General features: G+C 37.7%; 1 protein-coding gene across 1 annotated transcript; it reads left to right on the forward strand.

Annotated features, from left to right (window-relative positions):
- The first annotated feature begins 214 nt into the window (after nucleotides 1-214).
- On the forward strand, nucleotides 215-9781 carry LOC127092618 (uncharacterized). Its single transcript, XM_051031504.1, has 10 exons — nucleotides 215-5020; nucleotides 6507-6693; nucleotides 6804-6954; nucleotides 7080-7161; nucleotides 7334-7408; nucleotides 7860-7950; nucleotides 8140-8410; nucleotides 8505-8547; nucleotides 8619-8722; nucleotides 9125-9781. Exons 1-10 carry the CDS (start codon nucleotides 397-399, stop codon nucleotides 9542-9544), a joined length of 6048 nt encoding a protein of 2015 aa, XP_050887461.1. The 5' UTR covers nucleotides 215-396; the 3' UTR covers nucleotides 9545-9781.
- Nucleotides 9782-10096: the final 315 nt, after the last annotated feature.

Consider the following 10096-nt stretch of genomic DNA (forward strand, 5'->3'; position numbering starts at 1 on the left):
GCCTTACTATCATTCCATATATACAAATGATTAAATAAATTAATAAAAATTAATATGTAAAATTTATTAAATAAAAAAATAAAGTCTGAAATTAAAGAATTTCGCTACTCATTAAAGTTTAAAAAAAATATAAAAAAAAGATAGTGATGATTTTATTGGAAGGTCAACGAACTAGGATTTGTTTAACTTACCACCACAAAGATAGTTGTGCTGCGTGTGAGACCACCCACGCCTGTTGCCCCCGAGCCCACCCACTCAAACTCATCCCAATAATTGAATTTCAGTTTTCAATCCAACAATAATACAAAAAAAAAAATAAAAAAAAATTAGGTTACGCAACTTCAATTCAAGCCACATATACGCGATCCCAGAACCATCTCGCTGCCGTCAACCACCATGGATCAACACTTCCTCCACCACTACAACCACCACCAAGAACACCGTTCAAGATACGCTCCTCCAGCTTCTCAATCGCACTACCATCTCCCTCCACCACCTGCTCTTCCACCTCCTCCACCTCTCTCTTACCGCACTATCGACACCCTTCCTCCTCCACCTCCGCCTCCATCTTACAACCCTTCTTTACCTCACCATTCTCCTCGATTCCCTTTTTACCCCATCGAAGAACAACGCACTCTCTCAAACTCATTCACCAATCGTAACGACCATATCCCCCGCCGTATCGTCCCTGAACCCCCTTGGAACCCTAACCCCGAAGACCGCTCCACCAGAAATCATCCTCCCGTCGATTTCCATCGCGATTCGCACCACCACAACCACAACCACCGTACTCCGCCTTCATATCCACCTATCCGTTACGAATCTGAGAGCTCTTACGGGAGGTTAAACTCAGAAACCTCCCGCCTAGTAGGAAGCCCTAGGGAAGCCTTCGTCTACGGCAGAACCACCAACGAGGATAGCTACCACCGCCGCGCAACTGCCACGTCCACCTCAACATCCAATATCGCCTATCACCCAATCAATGACGAGTCCCCCAGAACGGAAAACAGAAGGTGGTTGAATGATAGAAAAGTACACAATTCTTCTCCTTCACATTCTCCTTCTTTTGAATTGGTGAATGATGAAATTGGTACTTCTGTGAAACGAGAGTATCATGGTTCTGATACGGTTAGGTATAGTAATGGTAGCAATAGTGGTAGATCGAATAGTAGAGAGTGTAATCATGGTCGTGAATTCAGTCGTACTCCACCTAAGAAACAGATTCAAAAGAAGAGTGCTCTTCTTAGAATCCAGACGGTAAAACCAAACCATAGGAATCGTGACATTGAACAGTTGCGTTATGTTTCTGATTCTAACAATAACTTCTTCAGGGGTAACAATAAAGATCAACATGGAGGTTACACAAAGGGTGAAGATAGGAAAAAAGGAAGCCCGGTTGAACTTGACATTTCTTTTGAATCTAACTCTCTTGTGGCCAAGGCTATTGTCACCGCCCCACCATCCACTTCTGGTGCCACTGCTGCTCCTGTTTCTGGTAAACTTAAACTGTCTTCTGTTGTTGAAAATTTGAATGATAATAATAATACTTCGCAGAAGAATGTAGGTGATGCTTGTAATCCTCATGACAAACATGGGATGGCAGTTTCTGTTAAAGGTATTGGCACTTGTACTCGGAAATTGGCCTCTAAGGTTGTCAAGAAGAAGAAAATTGTTAAAAGAGTGGTGAAGAAAGGTTCTGTAAATCCTACTAGTTCAAGCGTGCTGGCTTCACCTTCTCTCGCCAAAGCAGTTGGTGGAACTGTGCAGGCAGATAGTGTAACACACAGCTCGTCCAATGCTGCCTCTGAAAATGTTAAAACTGAAACTTGTTTGGAGGAGAAAGTCATTGCTGTTGATAAGGTATCTGCACCAAACAATGAAAAGACTGTATTGTGTGAAGATGAAAGTCGGGGTTTGTCCCTGCTGAGTTCGGGGCCAGAATGCAGATCACAAGAATGTAAGATCAATGAAGATTCTGATTTTGGGAAAGAATCCAGGTTTGAAAGAGGTGGAAGTATTTCAAGTGCTCCATCTTGTGCTTCTAGTAGTGTAGATAAAAATTGTGGTTCTGATAGTGATTGTTTAGATGTGTGTAATTCTGTCCATGATTTGCTTAGCGTGACAAAAATTGACAAACCTACTAAGTCATTAAATGGAAGTACTTCTGAACTCCATCACTTGGATTGTGGGAACAAGCAAACATGTCAGAGTGAAGTATCTCTATCACCTGGGAAGTATATAGATGTAGGATGTTCAGAGAATAGGAATCTTGTAGATGCAGGGAATGAATTGAATTCCAATGTCCTTTCAGCTGATATTATAAATACACATAATTCTGCTGATGACAGCGTTTACGGCTTCAATTCCAATGATCTTACAAGTTCAGAAGAGAAAATTACTGTCAATGACAGTGAGAATAATGACATTGATGCAGGGGCTTATTGTGTAAAGATGGGTCTTGCGATCACTACATTGGAACAAAATTCAGATACAGCTATCCCTCTGCCATGCAGTGGAATGGTTGCCTCTTTAAGTTTAGGAGATATTAGGATTCAGGATGGTCAAGATTGCCTACAACATACCAGTGTACTGAAGAAGGGTTCTGATGATGGATCATCTAGTTTAGAAGAGAGTATCGTTGTTCACCAATTTGGTATAATTAAAGATGCTGAAAAGCAAGTGTCCCCTGGTGAAGTCCCCATATATGCTGAGAATTGCGACATAGATAAAACATTTCCAAATTCTAATATTTCACTTGGATTTGAAGTAAGGGATACAAGTAAGATAGAAAAGAGAAATGTTAGGACTCGTTTAAATTTTTTGAGTTTGGATTTGGAAGATATATCTCTGACTCCAGTTAGCCATTCAAATGATGCTGATAGAGGCTCAAGAATTTTATTGAAGGATCCATGTCCTTCAGAAGTCCTAGATCATTCTATTCAAAGTCTAGATTTTTACTCACTGTCCAACCAGGTTAGGGGCATTGCTTTACAAGGGAAAAGGGCTTTTTCAGAGACTGAATTTTGTGTTGCAAATAATGCTAGTGATGATGAAAATAAGGTTTCAACAGTTTCTAAGAGGAAAAAAGTCACTGCTAGTAACCCAAATTTAACTCAATTTCAAACTGAATTTATTGATTCAATTGTAGCTACTACATCTAGTGCAGAAGTTCCTATCGGTTTCAGTGATAGCCATGAACATAAGAAAGACGTTGTTCCATTGTCAAGCATGGGTATGGATATTCAGTATAATGCTCAGTCAATGCCTTATTCAGGTAATATTGCTAAATTGTCTGAATGTAATTTCACTGGAGGATCATTTGAGCCTATGAATGCAAATGGGGAAACCAAGAGTTCTGAGCATTTGGAGTTGCAGCACTCAGATATTGTCTCTACACAATGTGCGGACTTGGCAATTCCAAATGTTCAGTTTTCAGTGTTAGGGTGTGAGCAGAAAGATAATGTTACTCCAGTTGTGCCTATAACTAATAGTCAAACTACTGACATTTCGGTTATTGGGATTATCAAGGGAGATAATACAGATTCACAGGATGCCGAAAACAGTTACCATTATAGAGATGATGTGCAAAGGTCTCCAAGGGCTGATATGTTATCGAATGATTTCAATATGAAGAATGATTCACTTGCTCAGGAGAACCTAATGTCCTGTCCTGTCGCTGGGGATGGATTTACCATCAGTAATTCAAATAATGAATTGATTGAGGATTTGCCCAATGCTTTATCTGATATATATTCTCATGGGATGACATCTGAATTACCGGATAGAATAATTACTGAATTTACAGCAATCGATGATGATGAAAACATTTGCGAGGGTGAAGAAAATCCAAAAACTGAATCTATTGTCAAACATGGTTCTGACTCAGATACTTCTACTTCATTAAAACAGCATAGTGAAAAAACTATGAAGTTAGATTACGTAATTGGATGCAGTGACCCAATTACAAGGAATATAACGCCAGAACCAACCCAAGTTTGTTCCAAAGTTACACCCCTGGGCCTAAATCCATCTTGTTCTGAATTAAATGGAAGCAAAACTCAGCCTGATGGTGTCATCCTTAAAGCGTCTCAGGATTATTCTTTTGCCTTTCCGAAGCCAAAAACAAAGACTCCTGCCTCTTCAATGCATGCTTTAAAATCCCGTACTTGGCATCGGACTGATAATAATAATCCTCCCGCTTCTCTACCTAGAGTCAAGTTTTCAGCAAGAATAGTTCCTCCCAGAAACCCAATTCTCGAAAGGAAAAAGAACTTTCAAAATACTTCTTACATTCGTAAGGGTAACAGTCTTGTTAGGAATCCTACTCCAGTTTCTGCTATACCTCAAATCTCCTCTACCAGTCTCATGAGGAAATCTACTCCGGTTTCTGCGATACCTCAAATCTCCTCTGCAAATCTGCTACCTTTGGGCTTAGGTGAAATACCGAAGGGCACCAAACCTGAAAGCAGGGCTGATTTGACAGATTCGTCAATCTATTCAAAAATGAAAGCATCTAATAGTGCTCTACCCATTGACACCAAATCAGAGGAAAAGATATCTTTTCGGTCGCTAGAACCCTCTTCCAGTGGTTGCTGTGAAAACACAACTGATCTTAGGAAGTTTATTGAAAGTAATGATGCACCAGTCTCCTCTGGAGATGTACCAAAACAATTTGAAGCTCTTGAAAAACAAACTGATCCATTTAGCAATGGGGGGTGTCAAGCTGAAGCAAATGATGGAAATATTTCTTCTTTGAACTCAAAAAGAATAGTTTATGTAAAGCCTAAAACAAATCAATTGGTTGCTACTTCGAGTTCTAGTGATATGATTGTCTCTACTGATGACAAAGGCCAAACAGCCTTCTCTGATAGCTATTTCAAAAGGAGAAAAAATCAATTGGTTAGAAATACGTTTGAAAACCACACAGTTGCAATGCCCAATAACATTGGGAATTCTGACGTTCAAGGAGCTACTAGAGTACTTTGCAACCGGAGGTTTACCAAGAGGCGGTCACATAAAGGTATATAGAACTTTCTATGTTGCTTAGTTTATCTCTTCAAGCGATACTTATATGAAAGCAATGCTGAGTTTCATCATGATTGGAGAAGTATGCTACTCAAAATTAGTAGGCTTCTCTGTGACAGAGGCTCCAGTAGATATCTTATGTTGAATACTATGGTTTATTTGCTAAGAACTTCAGTAAATTGCTGCTGTCATTGCCCGTGTATTCTACTTGCTAGACACACTTGTACTGGTTATGTATGATGCTCATGTATCTTTTCATATTATATGCATGTTCAGATATTTAATGTCCAAGTATAAGCTTTGCCAATTACTAAATTTTTCTTAATTGCTTCCTTTTTTGGTACATTTTCTTTATTTGTTAATATATGTTGATATTCTAGTTATCCATCCTGGATTGTAGTGTAGAGTGACTGGCCCTACAAGTTTTATACCCCATGGAGTAGGATATAAAATTTATGGTTAAGTATGTTTTTAGCCTTAAAAATACTTTCCTTTCTTGTTGAGTTCTGTTTAGTCCCCCATTTAGGTATTTTAGGTACTAAATATTGAAAATTTTCACAAACATCACAAAATGAGGATCTAAACATACAAGTGTATTTATAGGACTAAAAGTATATTTCACCCAATAATCTATGATGACTGTGCATGCTCTAAAATAGACAATTATCCCAATTTTGAACATCCATAATTATCATGTCTAAAAAAAGAACAGCAGGGCCTTGAGTATAATAACAGAGAGTGAAGACAACACATAATGAGACCTGCTAGTTTGGAATGGATGTGAACAGAAGGTGATCTGTAGTCTAGGAAGAGACTGAATGGTGGAATATTAGGCATTGTTGTCGAATTTCCCCCATGTCAGCGCTGTGGGGTTATAGGATGACAGATTTTGTGTCAGCTTCCATAGGCTGCAATACCTACTATATCTGCTGTATTCCGCTAGGCCATTGATAACAGCAGTAGCAGGTGATGTCATAAATACCGGTAATGACCAGAGTTGTTGTTGGCAGTTGATGGGCCCGAGCTTGTAAAGGCGGATGAGACAGAGGTTTATTACAATGCTAATAATGGTTGGAAATGGAATGTTTTCCAATTTCTTTGAATCCATATATATGTAAGGGAAATAACTAAAGCTTAAGTCAAAATAGGGTCGGTTGGTAATGGAACTTTACACCTTCCAACGCAAAAGCGGTGAGAATGGATGTGAATTACAGTGCATCATTAAAATTTAAAATGCTCGGTTAATGCACTATGACAGTATTGTTTTGCCAAGATTGTGCATGACTGATGATTGATAACCCTGGAGACTGTATGTTATGTGCCGGTGGTGGTGTTATTTTGGTTATGTTGTGTGTCATTCTTAACCATTGTATTTTAGCTCACATTAGCTGAGAATTCTTGAGCACCAGTGCTGTTCCATTCAGTTCCTTTTTGCATTATATGTAATTAAAGAAAGACTTAACTGTAGATTGCATTTGCAGTTGCTGGGTTGTCAAGTAAATCTTCAAGAGCCTCATTGGTGTGGACACTTAGTAGCAAAAATTCTTCTAGAAATGATAGGAACTCGTGGCATTATCAAAAGTTTCCATGGAAAAGAACAACATATTTAAGAAGCTTCATTCATAATTCAGCTTCAAGTTTCAATAGTGGTTCCTTATCTGCAGCCGGGTACCTTAGCATTTGTTACTGCTTCCTTCCTCTATGTTTTCCGCTCTTTAATTTGGCTGTGTTCCTCGATGATATTCAATTGCAATTGTTAATTGGTGTTTGTGTTTCAGCAAGAAATTGCTTCTGTTGAGAAAGAGGGACACTGTATACACCAGGTCGACCCGTGGGTTTTCTCTTTGGAAATCCAAAGTTTTAGGCGTTGGAGGGTCTAGTTTAAAATGGTCAAAATCTATTGAGAAGCACTCAAAGAAAGCTAATGAGGTTAGTTTGGCTTTTGATACTATGATGCTTTTCCTTGAAGTTTCCTTTTCAAAGTTAGTTATATTTTATACCAAGTATAATATGCCTTTAACAATTATTTATTTAATTTCTCATTATTATTTTAGGAAGCTACACTTGCTGTTGCTGCTGTTGAGAGGAAGAAGAGAGAAAAGACAAATCCAGCTCGTACTGGTTCTCAAACAAAGAGTAGGAAGAATTCTTTCCATGAGTTTTTGTCATATCAAAATGCAGAAGACTATATTTTCATTTTTGCTATTATTAAAACTTCTTTATGCCTGCTTATGAAAAAAGACATCTTTTTGCTATTAGTTACCAGTGTCTGTTGCTCTGACATTATAAGTAGCGGTTGATTGTGTAGGAGAACGTATTTTTCGTGTTGGTTCAGTTCGCTACAGAATGGATCCTTCCAGGCGGACACTTCAGAGGATTTCAGGTGAATGACATTTTTACATTTCTTAGCATTTTGTGACCTAATGGCTGTGGTCAAACTCTGAAGGGTTTGTTATTTGAATGATCATTTTTTTGGATTGAGTTTGTGTGTATGTGTAACATGATGGTTAAAGTGCAGGAGTAAAATGCAATTTATCATTCTTGGAAGTTGTCGATTTCATTTTTCCTTACAGCTGATTTTGTATACAAAACTCCACAATAATTTGTCTGCATTATCTTGTTGTTGTCTCTTTGGACAAGAAGAGATTGTAATACTGAAACATGAAATGAAAATCATTAAGTTCCTTTCTTTTGCTGCCATGCTGGGGATATTAGTATTGTCTTTATGGTCATTCATTTCTTCCAGTCTTTTTTCTATCTTTATATTGTCTTGAATAGGTTTATCACTATATTAAATATTAATATCACAAACTTTCCCTTGATTTTCTTTGTAGATGATGAGTCCCTGTCCTCTGCCTCAACCAGTTCAGGTTTGGTTTCTAAAAGAGGTTACATCCCAAGGAGATTAGTGATTGGAAATGATGAGTAAGTGCACTGTTCTTTTTCATTGAGTTCTATCAGTATCTTTTACGGCAGTGCCAAATTTGTTGTCTTTTTTTAACAAGAAGCTATGCTGAAAGTAGGTCAATAAGTGGAGATATATAATATGAGTAGTACAGTTCTATTGATCCTTATGAAGTTGATCATTCAAATTATTGTCAATAATATTTGCAGATATGTCACAATTGGCAATGGAAACCAACTTATAAGAGACCCAAAGAAACGAATTCGAAAACTGGCAAATGAAAAAGTTAGATGGAGCTTGCACACTGCCAGACAGCGGTTGGCTCGTAAGCAGAAGTACTGCCAGTTTTTCACAAGATTTGGGAAATGTAACAAGGATGGAGGGAAGTGTCCTTACATTCACGATCCCTCAAAAATTGCTGTCTGTACTAAGTTCCTGAATGGTTTATGTTCTACTCCAAACTGCAAATTGACTCATAAGGTTTTGTGATATGTGGGGTCCAACGAATTGAATGTGGTTGTTGCATTTGATGATCTGCATACTAAATATTGAGTTTAATTGATTTGTTGTGCAGGTTCTTCCAGAGAGAATGCCCGATTGCTCATACTTCTTGCAAGGTGCATCATAGGTTGTTATTTTCCATCAAGTAAATAATATGAAAATATGATTCTGACATTTTTCTCGGCAGGCTTATGCTCAAACAAAAGTTGTTCATATAGACATGTCAACGTGAACCCTAATGCATCTATTTGTGAAGGATTTCTTAAGGGTTACTGTGCTAACGGGAATGAGGTAGTAATCAATTCTGATTAATTTCCAGTTGAATTACTGGATATTTTGAATTTTAGATTTACTCTTTTTATCAATGTGTGTGGAAGTTTATTATGGTTTGTATGTTAAAAATGGGGTGTGCTAGGTTCTATAAAGGACAATCTGAACTTTAAACAAAATGTGTTAGATTAGTTATGAATGAGATATCAGTTTGGGCCTGTAACTCTTCCTTGGCTGTTCTATTGCTATTGTTGACGATATACTTTAATATTGCTTAGTGTTTTTTTTTCCCAGCTAAATGTTCATTCTTTGGAGTAATTTAGCTCTGTTCAGCTTCTATCCTCCTACTGTTTATCTAAATGCTTCCACCTCCTTCTGCTGTTTTGATCCTTCACTAACCCTAATAAATTTGTTTGTTCCTAGTGCCGGAAGAAGCACAGCTACGTCTGTCCTAGTTTTGAAGCAACAGGAACCTGTACTCAAGGAACCAAATGCAAGCTTCACCACCCCAAAAAACAAAGCAAGGGAAAGAAAAGAAAGAGATCCGGAGATCAGAACAACGATAATGGACGTTACTTTGGTTCTATTCCTGCGGATGTTTCTGAACCTGGGTTGACGGTTGCTTCCAGCCATTCTCAACAGAATGAAGAACATGAAAATGAACTAACCGACTACATCAGTCTTGATGTATATGAAGAAGCAGAAGACATGGTTGACCAATCATTTGAGCTATCAACATTTTGTGACACTGATGCCATGGACACTTCTGATGAACTCATCAAATCTATTTCTATAATACCGAAATTTGCTTTGCAATCTCAGTCTAGAAGCCCGCAAGCTTAGGCAAGTGGCAGAGACTAAAGGCAGTTTTAAACGAGGTAATTAAGGTAATACATAGTTTTCACCTATTTTTCTGAAATTGAGTTCATTGATTTTTAGTTTTTCTTGTCATTTTGTATACAGCATAGGTCATTCCCCCCACCCCCTTGATTTTTATGTATACTATTGTACAAAAACATATGACAATTGGCAAATAGAGAGAAAAGTTACCTGCCCTAATGTGGGTAGGTTTAATGAGAATTCTGAGCCTTCAAACTTGAGTTTCATTTGAGACATGATTGATACGTAGAGTCATATTTTTTTAACGCTGTTTTACTTGGTTAACTAACATATCTTTATCACGAAAGAAGTTTAGCAAACTCAATTTGCACATATTTATCACGAGGGCATTTAATTTTAAACCTTTCATTTTGATCATGTGTTGAGGGTTATTATTGGCTAACTTTTCTATATAATCAATGGCCAAATTTTGGAGGTAACTTAAAATAGTTGTTCAGTTCATAATATATTGAGGAGCTAAAGTTCTCACTGCTAAGCCTAAGGAATTTGATATAT

Source organism: Lathyrus oleraceus, chromosome 6 (assembly GCF_024323335.1).
Source record: "Lathyrus oleraceus cultivar Zhongwan6 chromosome 6, CAAS_Psat_ZW6_1.0, whole genome shotgun sequence".
Taxonomy (NCBI): Eukaryota; Viridiplantae; Streptophyta; class Magnoliopsida; order Fabales; family Fabaceae; genus Lathyrus; species Lathyrus oleraceus.

Excerpts from the sequence above, each read along its gene's own strand:
- LOC127092618 (XM_051031504.1), top strand. The coding sequence starts at position 397 with ATGGATCAACACTTCCTCCACCACTACAACCACCACCAAGAACACCGT. Across the intron at positions 8,411-8,504 it reads ACTGCAAATTGACTCATAAG|GTTCTTCCAGAGAGAATGCC; the intron begins GTTTTGTGATAT and ends TTTGTTGTGCAG. Across the intron at positions 8,723-9,124 it reads ACTGTGCTAACGGGAATGAG|TGCCGGAAGAAGCACAGCTA; the intron begins GTAGTAATCAAT and ends GTTTGTTCCTAG.